At 47.1% G+C, this 15,177-nt stretch overlaps 3 protein-coding genes across 3 annotated transcripts; all 3 read left to right on the forward strand.

The window, feature by feature from the left end:
- Positions 1 to 8,643: 8,643 nt before the first annotated feature.
- CBR1 (NADH-cytochrome b5 reductase) lies at positions 8,644 to 9,738 on the forward strand (the record flags this gene model as incomplete). The annotated part of the gene is made up of 4 exons (XM_053175749.1): positions 8,644 to 8,797; positions 8,857 to 8,938; positions 8,992 to 9,535; positions 9,589 to 9,738. The coding sequence occupies 4 exons, from the start codon at positions 8,644 to 8,646 to the stop codon at positions 9,736 to 9,738; spliced, it is 930 nt and encodes a 309-aa protein (XP_053040178.1).
- Positions 9,739 to 10,038: 300 nt separating this feature from the next.
- Positions 10,039 to 11,094, forward strand: COL26b_002844 (uncharacterized protein; the record flags this gene model as incomplete). Its single annotated transcript, XM_053175750.1, has 1 exon — positions 10,039 to 11,094. One exon carries the CDS (start codon positions 10,039 to 10,041, stop codon positions 11,092 to 11,094), a length of 1,056 nt encoding a protein of 351 aa, XP_053040179.1.
- A 716-nt stretch (positions 11,095 to 11,810) lies between these two features.
- COL26b_002845 (uncharacterized protein) lies at positions 11,811 to 15,017 on the forward strand (the record flags this gene model as incomplete). The annotated part of the gene is made up of 1 exon (XM_053175751.1): positions 11,811 to 15,017. The coding sequence occupies one exon, from the start codon at positions 11,811 to 11,813 to the stop codon at positions 15,015 to 15,017; it is 3,207 nt and encodes a 1,068-aa protein (XP_053040180.1).
- Positions 15,018 to 15,177: the final 160 nt, after the last annotated feature.

Consider the following 15,177-nt stretch of genomic DNA (forward strand, 5'->3'; position numbering starts at 1 on the left):
ACATGCACTTTCACTTGCACTTACTACATAGTACATCCTATGCAGCAGTTAGTAGTATTGCACTTAGCCTTGGGCTTGCAGTCGTGGAATTGGACGAAGTGTTTACCGCAGTACTACAGAGAAGGTAGGTAATTACTTGGTGCCGCCGCGTCAAGCCCGCCCATCGTACACCATGCAAAGGAGATGCCCGAGGGGGCGGACATGGTCTTTCCCATCTGTCTTTGCGGAATCCCGCCCCCTCGTCTTTCAGATGGACATGGATATCTGGTTTCCACGGCAGCTGAAGGGACGACGGATATACTGGGGCTCACTCAGCGCTCTGTTTCGTTTGTGCTTTTGTACTAGGCATGCATGTAATGTACTTCAAGTAGATTGTACGCTTAGTCTTTCGCTACCCGTCTCCCATTCTGTCCATTTCTTTAATATATCGTGATTTCTCTGAACCCGCCGTCTGTCTTACCTACCAGAAGGTGAGAAACACGTACCAAACACCCGTTGTCGCCCACCATTATGCACGTTTTGCGTGGATCATGGCCGCCAAGGGATGTGGACCACCTGGGTCAATTGTGGCCTCCAGCTCTGATTCTCTGCATATCTTCCATGTCATCGACACCCGCTGGATATGGCGCGTCGCCTCACTGTCTGCAGCCTGCGATGCTGGACTGGATGGACTTGCGCTAGCATCTTCCATCGCCGTCCCCCAATTCCCACTCCCAGCCAAGCATTTCCACTAGAAAACCCACAAGCATGGCAGCTCCAGCACCAATGCCGCGCCAGCGACGTGGGTTGTTGCTACGCTACAGGTCGACGACATGCAAGACTCAGCTGCGTACGCAACTCGTGCTATGGCTGTGCCTCGTGTCTACTTGCAAACTAGGTCATAGTCAGTCTGTACGGCACCCATACCGCATAGTAATCCTGACACGGCAGTCGACACAACACAGCACAGTACAACACAGCACAGCATTCAGCCTCCAAAAACACCTGCTCAATCACGGCACCGAGTGTCTGTGCAATCCTCGATGCCAGTCCACCGACAGTGGATAATGGCTCGAGGCCGCTGTGGTGTGGATTCCGTCTGATAGCGTCATGCTCGTTTATCCAAGTACATGTAAATTCACAAATCTACCGAGTCTCATCTCATGCTGCTCCCAGTCTTCTCGGCAGTCTTCTGCTTCTTCCTGCTTCGCCGTCCATGCCGCGCATCCTTCTTCCTTCCGCTGGGGTGTTAGTGCCACTGCCAGAATGGATGCCGCGGACAGCTTCCTATCGCTCTGACTGGCTCGGTAGCTCCAATTCCCTGCTGCAGACCACTGCCCGCACTAGCGCCAGGCCCTGCCGTGGTCGCTCTTGGAAGGCCCCTTCGTCCTTCACCTCTGATTTTCACTCTCCATCGCGATCACCGATTGATTTGATAGCGAGGGATCCCCCACCCTACTTTCATTTTCCTCTCGCTACTTTCATTCTTCTTTCTTCCATGACATTACCGAGTGTTGCTTTTCGCCGACTTTTGAGCCTCCCGGGCCCCCGTGGAGAAACTAAGAGCCCGGTCTGTCCGAAAATAAGGGTCGTTTCAAGCCACTTTCAATATCTGGCGAAATGGGGGAGGCCCCGGCCAACCTCGACGTCTCCAAGATTGCCTCAATTTTGACGACTATGTACGGACTAACATGTATTCTATATCCTCTTTTGCATCTGTCCCATTCCTTCCTTCTCTCAGCCGCCGAGAGTCCCGGCTACGGCCTCATCCGCGCCCTGCGTTGAATCTTGGTCTACGTACGCTCGGCGATTTCTCAGTTGACAACAGCCGCGAGCACCGAGATCTCGTGTCTCTGAATAGACTTTTAATGCCAGGGAGTGAGATGTAAGAAGGCAGACGCTCACAAAATCCCATGCCCTCTTTGCCCGGGCCGCCTGTCAGCCCCGTTTTATACGGATACGAGGAGGGGTCTTGGGGGACCCTTCATTTGTCCACGGCTTGCAGCACGCACCGACCGACCATTTCTGTGCTCATACAGATGCAAGAGTCTCCAAGAAGTCAAGGGCGCTTTTTCCAGTGCAGTGATATGCCGCATGCCGCCGTACCGAGAACGAGCACGAGAGACAAGAATGTCGGCACAACAACCGACGACAGACACAAGACACACAAGACATCAGTCAGCCGGAGCTATCGGTGTGGCTGCCAAACGTCAACGTCAAATGTCATCATGCCATGAGACCGGTTCCAACTTGGCTCAGACATGTAAAACCGTGAGCGTGGGAAGGGCAAGAAAAAAAGGGTACGGTAACACGTCCCTCTGCGGAACACCAAGGATGCGCACAGCGAACCCCCAATTTCCCAAGTCCAAGGAATGGGATGCCCAGCGGCAACGCGATCGTCTGAACAACGAAGCCTACGAGAAAAATGTGAAACCAACCCGCATCGGCCAAATTTGGGGGGCACGGGGGAGGAGGATGAGGAATTTGGGGGGTTCGCTTCACTGTGGACTGGGAGGCAACTTGACAAGATTGTGACTTGTCTCTGATCGCCGACAGGACCAGGGATCATTGATGGGAAAAGCCACTGCCGCACAATTATGCGCCACTCGCTCGCCAAATCCTCTCCTCGCAAGGAGCTCTCGCCTCGAGTTGAGAGCGCAATTCCATCCTCCAGGCCGCGTCGCGTCGCTCGCTCGTCCGCCTCAGCCAAGCGCATTTAATCAAAAGAGTGCCCCGGTGTTTCTGGAAATGAGCCGGACTTGTGCGCGTTAGCTGCCCTGGACGCGGCACGAGTTATCCATCAAATATCCATCCGACTTACCTTGGTCCCAACTCCTCAGGGTTCTCAGGGTCTCTCTCTAGCTGCAGATCAAGGGGACATAGGAGATAAGAGCCATATGCACGCGCACGAAGACACGACTCGCTCTCGACAATAGTGCGGCATGGGATTCACCATCTCGTACGAATGACACTCCGTGTTCTGTTCGCGACAACCAAGCGTACAAGTGTAGCCGTACTGAGTTCAGAGGCACCGCATCTCTGGCACGTTTCCCCCTTCCACCACAGGCACGGCCCCCCCGTTCCCAATCCCGACGGGCGCATTGAACGACCTGACATGGCGCCAAAGGCGGGGACATTACGGCAGCCTGCAGGGCTCACTAGGTCAAAATTGCTGAGGCGTATAGGGCTACACTAGTGTGGGTAGGAGGGCTAGTAAATATTGAGTTTAGTGAGGGTTTCTACTTTATTAAGGCTTCTAATTAACTAATAGTAGTAAGAGTAGTTAGCTTATATATTAAGGGTAGTTAGCTTATATACTTTATCTTAAATATTTTATTAAAGTATACTTCTAACTTCTTTTTTTTACTTATTCTAAATTAATAAGTTTGCTTTATTTATATAGATTTTTATATAATCTTATACTTGTTATTATTAATTAAATTCAATTTTAATTTAAATAATAATATATATTATTTTAATAGATCTTTAATATAAACTCTCACCCCCTATTATATTTCTACTTAAATTTATATAAATCTTTATATAATAATACTTTTATATCTTTTATATATATTTATATAAAATAGCTCCTTTTAATAACTCCTCTATTAATAAGAATAGTTAGCTTATTATTAACTTAGATAAGTTTATTAATATCTATATACAGGATGGTAGTTTTAACTTTAATATAAACTTTATATATAAGCTTATTTTAGCTAAAATTAAAAGTATATAACTTCTACCCCCTCTTATAAAATACTTTGAAGAGAATAAGTTTTTTCTTTGCTTTCTTAACTTTATACTATTTTATATATAAGTATATAGTTCTACTTTTATTTTATATTTTATTAAGTTTTTTATAAGTATAATTAAAAATATAAATAACTATTTTATTAAATATATCCTTAATACTAAAGATCTGAAAGTAATATATTTCTATATAGTTTTATATATATATATTATTAACTTATATATAAATATTAAACTTTGTTATTTTTTATTTTAAGTATAACAAAACTAATTAATATATATATAAGATTCTTAATATAAAGTAAGCTTAGAATTATGCTTTAATTTTAATTTAAATATATAAAATTAAGTATTTTAATATAGAAATGTATATTAGTTATAAGAAAGAATAGTTTCTTTTTAGAATATACTATTTTATCTTTATATATAAACTTATATAGAAGCTATATATATAATAATAATCCTTTTAGATACTCTTTTAGTTTATATTAAGCTATATGTCTTTTATTCTTGAATATTATTTTACTAATTTCTATATAGTTACTAGAATAATATAGAAGTTTAACTTTAAGATAAGTGAGGAGGTGTTACTATTATTAGTTTTATCTATAGTAGGTATTTAGTATTAGTGTTATTACTTTATACTTTCTAATTAGTATTACTATCTACTATTTCTATTATTGTCTATTATCTCTAATTAGTACTATTATTATCCTTTAAGATTAAGTAGGTATAATTATTATTATTATTACTATTAATTAACTAACTTAATACTTTCTATATTATTCTAATTAAACTATATATATTATATACTTCTAATTAATAAGCTAAAAGTAACTTATTACTAAAAGAGTCTTTAAGTAGCTAAAACCTTTCAGTAAGAGCTTTTAAAGCTTAAGCTAAGAGGTTACTTTAGTATTTTACTATTACTAAATAATTTAATAAGTTACCTTTATTACTAAATAAATAGATCTTTTTTAATATCTAGCTTTTTAATTAAGCTAAGCTAAAAGTTTAAAGAAAAGATACTTTAAAAACTTATAAGTACTCTAAAAAGTATAAAGAAAAGTATAGTATTACTTAATTTACTATCTCTCTTAAAGCTGAAGCTTTTTATTAAAGTAAACTAATTAAGATAATTACCTACTAACTAAGGGATAAAAAGTATAAAAAGTAATATAAAAATTCTATATAGACTACTACTTAGTTTTATTACTAAAGAGAAATTGTCATTTTAATTAGTTTACTAAAGCTCTTATTATTATACTTAAGCTTTATAAATATATAATATTCTTTTATAATAATAATAATAATACAGGAATAATAATAACGCTTAACTTACTTTAATATTCTATATGAAATAAACTAATAAAGTTTAAAGTATAAAACCTTATATAAAATACTCTATTTATTATAACTTATAACTATAATATTAATTATATAATATATATAGTTATATAAGCACCTTATATAATTAGCAGTTTAGTAGGTTATATTTTAGGTTATTTTTCCCCTCACTTTTCCCTACTAAATAATATAACCTGCTAACTATAACACTAAGAATTATTATAATATATTTATAACTTTATACTATATAGGTATATATATTACGCCTCTAAATACGCTTATACTTATGCTAATAAGCTTAACTAAAAGTATACAGCTTTTATTACTTTTAATTCTACTTATAAAAAAGTAATTAAAGTTATATATACTAAATATATATTTATCTTAATATTATATAATACTTTACTTAATACTATATAGTTTATTAGTAATATACTTATATTTATTATAAAAAGTATAATAAGATTAGCTTTAATAAGTTTTGTTTTATTTTAATATTATCATTTTAATATTATCTATATAATTACTAATACCATTATTAGATATTAATAAGATCTTAAAGCTATTTATTACTTCTAATAAGAAGTAAACTTATTTACTTATATCTGTTAACATATAACATTCTTTTATAATAATAATAATAATATAAGAATAATAATAACGCTTAACTTACTTTAATATTCTATATAAAATAAACTAATAACATTTAAGGTATAAAACCTTATATAAAAATACTATATTTATTACAACTTATAACTATAATATTGATTATGTAATACGTATAGTTACGTAAGCACCTTATGTAATTAGCAGTTTAGTAGGTTACGTTTCAGATTATCTTTCCCCTCACTTTTGCATACTAGAGGATGCAACCTGGAAACAACAACAACAAGAGTCATTATAATACATCACTTCCTTTATTATTCTTTATACGATTGAATGCTTATAAAAGCTTAGGATTATTACATTTCATTATAACATAAGCCCATCTATAACCCTATACTATATAGGCGTATATACCACGCCCCTGAATACGCTTATACCTGTGTTAACAATTTTAACTAATTTAGTAATATTATTACTAAAAGTATACTAATTTAAAAAATAATACTAAAAAGTAGTTAGTACTACTAAAAAGCTAGAAAATTAATATTATAGAAAATATAAGTATTAAACTTAAAAATTATAATAATCTGTTTAATATAAATATAGAAGAAGAAAAGCTATATATAGAAGAGTTAGAAGGAGTTATAGAAAAAGGTAGAAAAAGAGAAAATATAGAAAATATTAATACTTATATATTAGATTCTTAAGAAAACTTAGATTTATAAGAAGAGATTAAATATAAATTAGATTAAATTAGAGAGAAAATATTAACTATAGTTACTTTTTATATTAAGTTATTATTATATATTAAATATAATATATATAAGTATTTTCTTTATATTATAGTAGTATCATTCATAGTATTCATAGTATACTACTACTATATATAGTTATAATATATAGTATACTATAAGTTAAATTTTAGTATTATAACTATGTTATAACTACTTATAGTGTAGTAGCAATATATATTATAATTTATAGTATTATAGTATACTATGTAGTAGTTGTTAATGCTCTATATATTAATATAGCTGTAGATAAAATATAATAGATCTATATAATCTTATATAAAATTATATAAAAGTATAGAATATTTAATATATATACTTACTTAGCTATACGCCTAAATCTATATCTATATTTAATTGTTTATAGCTGACTTAGGTTTATATAGTAATATAGCTATAGCCTTAGGGTTTATCTGTATTAGGTAATTTCTGAATTTTAACCTAGTGAGCCCTGCAGGCTGCCGTAGACATCCGGCACCGCTCGTCTGTTCGGCCGGTCTCATTCAACAACCGCTATCGGCCAAGACCTATTAATCCCACGCAGCTCGACTCGTTGTCTTGCCCGTACGACGGTGCCGTCCTACCTCAAACCGAGTTTATTTTACCCCGTTTCCAGTCCAAGTCGTCGACAGATGCTCTTCACTGGGAACAAAAGGTGTCATTGGTTGGATCCGTTGCAGAATGCCACCACACTCCTACGCGTGGAACGCTTGTCGGTTCCAAGCTATGTTTCCGGCCGACTCCCCCGTCTCGTACGAATCCCTCACCAACAACCCACGCGGTATGTCTTGCATACCTATAGCAGCAGCATTCCTGCCTGAATCCTCTTATGCTTCCGTGCTGCCAGCGTCCGTCACTAGAATGCCTAGCTGCTTGCCGCTAGGGACGGGTTCCGACTTTCGTGTCACTGTCGCGTCAACAGCCATGGTGATGTCACGGCTCGATGAGTGCGCTTTCAATCGATCGACACCTAGTCGACTGGCGACTCGCGCCGGGCTAATGCCAACGAGCTACTGTACTCCTTCAATGGTAGCTCGAACGGACCGGATCCTCGGGTCCGGGCAGGACATTAGCAAGGCAGCCTCCATGTGCAATTGACTTTTCTCGACTTTCGAAATGCAGTTGACAGCTCGACTTTGGAGGCTTCAGTCGCAGCCTCGCGGAACTCTGACGCCGCCGTCCCCTGCGCCAGCCAACTTGCATGCAGCAGCTTGACATATCTGATTTCACCATTCGGCGGGTGTGCCGAGACTCTCCGCAATCTGCCCTGCGGCCTGGGGCTCAGTGGAAATCAGCAATCATGCCACAGTTGAACAGGGACGGTCGTTGGTTTGCCCGGGAATTATCGTGCAATGCGCAGACATTGGCTCTCGTACTGGCTTCTTTGGAGCGGTGATTCGCAAGGGATTGCAGAACATGATTATGATGTCATGAATGCTGAACCTCGGATGTGCCTAATATCATATGCGATTAGCATCGAGGCGAGTACGACGATGGATTAAGAGAGGCAGAGCTCCTGCAGCTCGGCGTCCTCGGTTCTGCCAGCCGTGTTGATCTTCATGTTGATCGCGCCTCTGACCTGGGGTAATGTGGCGTCGCGTTGGGTGTGGCTGAAGTCCTCAAGCCAAGCCACTCGCATAGCTTGCACAGCCACGTATTTTTGCGGTACCGAAGCTGCAAGCCACTGACGCATCTCAAGGTTTCGCGAACCCGAGATCGGGGGCGGCCACTGCAAAGTGGTCGGATTATTTTGCCAAATCCGGTTCAAAGTCGCGTCCCGTCTCCGGCCTCCGCACCGCCGACGCTCGCAATCGCTGCGAAAAAGGCTTGACCGCCCGCCGTTGGAGGGCTGGCAGAAACTCGGCAACTCAACAGAAAATTGGTGGAGGGGCTGTCCCACATCGCGATCTTACGATATCTGGTTGCACGCTCGCACACCCTGACTACCTTCCGCTCCGCGTCCCCCTTTCACTCAATTGACTGCGACAGCTCTGTCACCGCAGCTGTCCTCTCAGTCAGTGCACGCCCTCGACCTTGCCCGAGGCCCAAAGACATGTGAAACTGACTGTGTCCTTTTCTTCTCCAGATCAGATCGAGGCCCCCCCCGAGCTAGCTTCCCCGTACACCTCCTGTGGAGCCGACAGCTCCCGGAACCGCCGCCGACTTCAAGATGGCCGACTCGCTGACCTCCCGTGCCTACTTCGACAACATCTACATCCCCGCCGGACTTCTCGTCCTTGGGGTGACGATTGTCAAGAGCGAATGGCTCATTTACGCCATTCCCCTGACGCTTGCGCTCGCTGCGTGGAAGTTCAACTCTATGCGTACGTTCGGGCCCTCTCGGAGCTGCTCGGAATTGCCTCGCTGACCCTACCCCGCGCAGAAATCAAGAAGGTCCTCAAGCCGGATGCCTTCCAAGACTTTGAGCTCAAGGAGAAGACCATCCTCTCCCACAACACTGCCATGTAAGTCGCCGCAATCGCCCGGAGCTGGGCCATGTAGTTAACAGCTTTCTTAGCTACCGCTTCGGCCTCCCCTCCGAGAAGAGTGTTCTTGGCCTTCCTATCGGCCAGCACATCTCCATCGGCGCCAACTGCCCCCAGCCCGATGGCACCTCCAAGGAGATCGTGCGCTCCTACACCCCCATCTCTGGCGACCACCAGCCCGGCTACTTTGACCTCCTGATCAAGTCCTACCCCACCGGCAACATCTCCAAGCACATGGCCTCTCTCAAGGTTGGCCAGACGCTCAAGGTCAAGGGTCCCAAGGGTGCCTTCGTCTACACCCCAAACATGGTCCGTCACTTTGGCATGATCGCCGGAGGTACCGGTATCACCCCCATGCTCCAGATCATCCGTGCCGTCATTCGTGGCCGTGCCGCAGGTGACAAGACCCAGATCGACCTCATCTTCGCCAACGTCACGCCCCAGGACATTCTCCTCAAGGAGGACCTCGATGCTCTCGCCAAGGAGGACAGCGGCTTCCGCGTGCACTACGTTCTGGACAAGCCCCCTCAGGGCTGGACCGGTGGTGTTGGCTACGTCACCGCCGACATGATCACCGTAAGTTGCCTTGCCGTGTCTGATGCCACCGGCAGAACTAATAAGCATCATAGGAGCTCCTGCCCAAGCCGGCCGACGACGTCAAGATCCTGCTCTGCGGCCCCCCGCCCATGGTCAGCGGTCTCAAGAAGGCTACGGAGAGCCTAGGTTTCAAGAAGGCTCGCCCCGTCAGCAAGCTCGAGGACCAGGTCTTTGCCTTCTAAGCAGGCTGACCAAAAATTACAAAATCATTGCGAGGAATGTAGCGTTACATGGTTAAAGAAGTAGAGGAGGCGTAACGAGTAGTGGCATGACACTAGATAGAGCTGTCCTGTGTCGTTGTAGATGATCTGCTGTAAAAAGGGCCCCACCTTACATAAGACACCGACCCGCATCACTGCATGTTGACGTACCTCCCGAGAAAGTTGAACCTGAGCCAGTGCGCTTTTGTGAACCAGCCTTCAACACCAACAACCCACTCCAGAAAGGCCCAAAAAAGATCCGGCCACCCGCTGCCAGCAACCATGTCCGACAGCTCAAAGGCGCCAAGGATCGCGATCAGCTTCGGCGGCTCGTCAGCCTCGAAATCCCAAAACAACAAGAAATCCTCACGGCCAGAACCTCCGTCATCACTGGGCAAGAGATCGCGTACGAATGCGCTGAACCACGGCTTCGACTCGGATTCGGACGGCGAGCGCGACCACCGCGGGCGGCACGAGGCCATCACAGAATTCGGGGGCGAGAGGGAGAAGAAGGAGAAGAGGCCTCGCGAGTTGGTCATCAAGAGCCAGAGCAACCGTAACTGGAAGGACGAGCTGCGCGGGCGAAGAGGCGGGAAGAATCTGCTGCCAGCCGAGGCGCAAGCACAGCGCGAAAGCAAGCAGGATGCTGAGACGGAACCGGCAGACGCGGACAAGGAGATACAATGGGGCCTGACCGTCAAGAAGCGCAAGACCAGCGAGGAGGCGACTGAGAACGATTCTCGACGGCGCGAGGAAGACGACAGGCGGTCTGAGGAGGCGCAAGTCAAACAGGCCCCGAGAACAGCAGACGACGATGCAATGGACGCTCTTCTGGGGAAGAAGCGGCCCGAGGAGGGGATGGTCATTGAGGCGACCGAGGAAGACGCATACCTCGCTGATCTGAAACATGTGGGCGAGGATTCGACGCTCGCAGACTACGATGCGATTCCCGACGGAGAGTTTGGCGCGGCACTGCTGCGCGGTATGGGATGGGATGGCAAAATGCGGGGCCCAAATAAGAAGAGGCCGACGGAGAGGCGCCAGAATCAGCTCGGCCTCGGCGCGAAGAAGCTAGAAGGCGCGGAGGATCTGGGCCAGTGGAACCACGGCGGGAAGAAGAAGAGTAGCCGGCCGAGACTGGACGAGTACCGTCGAGACGAGGAGAAGCGACGTACCGAGCGCAAGGAGCGGAGGGGAGAGAGCTACAGGGACGAGCGAGACCGGGACAGAGAAAGGGATCGCGGGGACAGAGATCGTTACTCGCATCGGGACAGAGACCGGGAGAGGGATAGGGATCGTGATTATCACAGTCACAGGCATCGCGACTCCAGGCGGTGAACCATGCCCAAGAGGCCTCCTAGTAATTCATTGTGCAAGCATAGACACACAACCACGCACATCTTGAAAGGGGGCGGATCACGTCCTCAGTTCATTACACGCATCCCGTATCCCTCGGCCACGTTGGGTGTTGGCCTTTGCAGCCTAGAAAAGCATGACTATGCGACGAATTGGCCTCACCTGAGCTTATCAGTAACACACAGAACCACCAAAACCACCTGGGATTTCTCTTGCTTTTCTCACAGCCGATGTATGGTGAGATAGAAAATGATTGATCAATTCCCATTCCCAAATTAAATTCGAAATCGCTTGACATCGACTGGAGAAGCTATCGTGCGCTGTAGTGTAACGGGAGTGCCGCACCTTGATGACCTTCAATCCGGGGCCTCTCACTGGTTCGTCGCCGAGGTGCAAGATCCTTGGTCCCTGAGGAACGCCGTCCGCCCCACCAAAGCTGGACCCGCGTCACTGCCGGTGCGGCCGCCCGGAACATAATGCACCTGGAATTTTGAGCTCTTCAGCAAGTCGACACCTCTCCCCCAAGCTGCGCGTCAACAAGCAGCATACAACAACGCTTCCAACCGGGGCTGCTCCAGCTTCCCGTAGTCCAATGGCCAGCGAGTGCCAACCTTGATTCGCATCCCTTTTCTTTTCCTTTTTCCCTTTTCTATTTGTACACCAACCAATCAGCCGAGTTCATCCGAACCTGTCCCACGATGCCCCAGCAACAAAAGACTCCGAAATCGAAAGCGGCCGGACCGCCGGCCGCCGATTACAAGGCGATCGCCGAGCAATACGCCCGAGCAAAGAAGCAGAAGGAGCTCGAGGAGGCAAGTCGGACGCCTGAGGAGATACAGGCCGAGAAGGAGAGGTTGGCGTTGCTGGAGAAGCAGCGGGAGGTCTTTGAGGCCCGGCGCAAGGACGTGTACGAGCGCAGGTGGTGGTGGACCGTTGGCTTCTGGACCTGGATGCTGCTGCTACACGCCGTCGGCATCATCTTCTTCACGAGCGGCTTCCTCTTGACGCGGCTGGTGCTGGACGAGAAGTCCAACTGCACGGCGCCGCCTCTGGACCTGGTGTCGAGCTGGAAGGGCCAGGGGACTGTCGAGGGCGGTTGCTGGCACCCAAAGTCATTTGACAAGACGGTCGTTATTCTCATCGACGCGCTGCGATACGACTTTACGGTGCCTGTAGACGACAACGCCCCGTTTCACAATGCATTCCCCTTCTTGCATGAGACGGCGGTCAAGTCCCCCGAGAACGCTCTCCTGCGGCCCTTCATCGCCGACCCGCCGACAGCAACACTCCAGCGGCTGAAGGGCCTGACCACCGGCACACTTCCGACATTCATCGACATTGGCAGCAGCTTCGGTGGCAACGCTATCGACGAGGACAATCTGCTTATGCAGTTGAAGGACGCTGATAAAAAGATTGTGCACCTTGGAGACGACACTTGGCTGTCGCTGTTCCCTGGCTACTTCGAGGCGAATGTAAGCAAGGCTTACGACAGCTTCAACGTTTGGGACCTGCACACGGTTGACAACGGCGTGATTGACCACCTCTTCCCTCTCCTCAAGAAGGAGGAGAAGGGCAAGTGGGATTTTCTCATTGGCCACTTGCTGGGCGTTGACCATGCGGGACACCGATACGGACCGAACCACCCGGCGATGACAGCCAAGCTCCAGCAGATGGATACTTTCATCCGCCAGCTTGCTGCCGAGATCGACGATGACACCCTCCTCGTCGTCATGGGAGACCACGGTATGGATAGCAAGGGCGACCACGGTGGAGAGAGCGACGATGAGGTCGAAGCGACGCTGTGGATGTACTCCAAGCGCCCGTTCTTTGGCCGCACCAAGCCCGAGTTCAAAGAGCCACCCAGCACGGCGAAGATTAGGCCAGTCAACCAGATCGACCTCGTACCGACCCTGGCGCTCCTCATGGGCATTCCCATCCCGTATAACAACCTGGGAGGCCCCATCGAGGAGGCATTCGCTGGCAGGAAAGGCAACAACTGGAACAACCTTGCGGCTGTGTCCCGGATGACGGCTGCCGGAATCCAGCGTTACCAAGACTCGTACTTCGCCGCTCGTGGCATTGACCAGACCAAGAGTGCTACCGCGAGCCAGGTGTCACAGCTCTGGAAGAAGGCCGATCGCTCCTGGCAGTGGAAGTCTTACCAAGAGGCATACGGCTTTTTCAACATGTTCCAGGAGGAGACTCTGCGAATCTGCAAGGACCTTTGGGCCCGCTTCGATGTGCCCAAGATGGTCACCGGTATCGTTGTGATGGCTGCTGGCGTCGTAACCCTCCTGGTCTACGCCTCCCGCGACGACGAGGAGGATTTCGCCGTCCTCGACGATCTCGAGCTCGACTTGGCAGAGAAGAAGCTGGAGCTTCAGGGAGTCAAGCCCGACTCCGCCGCATCGTACAAGACTGCCCACAAGAAAATCGTCCTCACTGCCATTCTCGGCGCCGTTCCCGGTGCCCTAGCTGGAACTGTCTACTCCATCTTCACCACGCCCGACGACCTCATCTACGCCATCGCAGGTGCTGCTTTCACAAGTGCCATCGGTGTCCTCTTCTCGCTGTCAGGCCTTGGCAAGACCGTCTTGAACCTCATGCCTAACAATGTCTGGGGCTGGCTTGCGGCGACCTTCACTGTCAGCCAGTCGATTGGCTTTGCCTCGAACTCTTACACCATTTGGGAAGACTCAATCCTTCTCTTCTTCATCACCACCTTTGGCGTGGCGAACGTTATGGCCGCGTTCTCGGTGCCTACCATGAGGGAGCGCACGATGGCAATCTACCACTCTGTTGTTTTCGTCGTCCTGGGCAGAGTCGCGTCCTTCTCGAAGCTTTGCCGAGAGGAGCAGATGCCGTACTGCACTTCTACGTACTACGCCTCGGCGACGTCGTCAACCTCGGCCACTTGGCAGTTGGTTATCCCCTTTGCTGTTGCTCTCATCCTGCCCTCCATCATCAAGTCATTTCTCCTACCCTCTAGGTCTTGGGAGGGACTTGCGCCTGCTTGGATTGGTTACGTCTACCGCATCGGCCTGTTCATGTCGGCTGCCTACTGGGTACTCGATGCCGCTGACAACAACGAATGGATCCCCGGCTTGCCTGCTCAGGCTATCAAGACGGCAGGAGTGTACCTCGCCCAAGTCATTCTCGCTTTGGTGTTTGTCGCTGGAACCACTGCGTTTGTGTGGGCACCGCCCTTGGTTTCCATTCTCACGACGCCTGGCAAGAACGGCAACACTCAGATCACGGTCCTCGGCTACGGCAACACCAACGGTGCCAGATACCTTCTCCTCCCTATGAACATCGTAGGGGCCTGCATCCTACTCTCCAAGCCCATGGGAGGTGGTGCTCTGGCACTATTGTTCTGGCAAATCATGGCTCTCGTTGAGATCCTCGACCTGAACAACCTTACGACGGAGGCCATTGGCCCCGTCATGTTGGGCGTCCTCGGCAACTACGGCTTCTTCAGGACGGGTCACCAGGCTGCCCTCAGCAGCATCCAGTGGGACAGCGCTTTCATTCCACTGTTCTCTATCCGATACCCCTGGTCCCCTATCATCGTCGCCCTGAACACTTTCGGCGGCCAGATCATCGCTGTCGTCGCTGTTCCTCTCATCGTGCTCTGGAAGGTCGGTCCCAAGAGGAAGGGCATCCTTGAGAGCGTCAGCCGGGCTCTGGGTATCTTCATTGCCTACTTCGCGGTCGAGTCTCTGGCGACAATGATGTGGGCCGGCTGGCTCAGGAGACATCTCATGCTGTACAGAGTGTTCAGCCCTCGCTTCATGATGGCGTCAACACTTCTTCTCATCATTGATCTCGTTGCGCTCGTCATCACGCTTATCGGTGTCAGGTCCAACACCCTAGCCGTGAGTGAGGTTTTTGGATGGACCGATTAAAATGTGGGTAGAGTCAAGCTTGGAGTGGAATCAAGAAAGAAAACACCATTGTATTACTACGATTGCATAGGCATAGACAAACACTTTGGAAGATGAAGGCAGCGTGTCGCAGGAGGATGTAATTAGAACAAAGGATGAAGTCCGCTTTGGCGTCTGACTT

The sequence above is a fragment of the Colletotrichum chrysophilum genome (genome assembly GCF_026319265.1).
Source record: "Colletotrichum chrysophilum strain AFK26 chromosome Unknown scaffold_15, whole genome shotgun sequence".
Taxonomy (NCBI): Eukaryota; Fungi; Ascomycota; class Sordariomycetes; order Glomerellales; family Glomerellaceae; genus Colletotrichum; species Colletotrichum chrysophilum.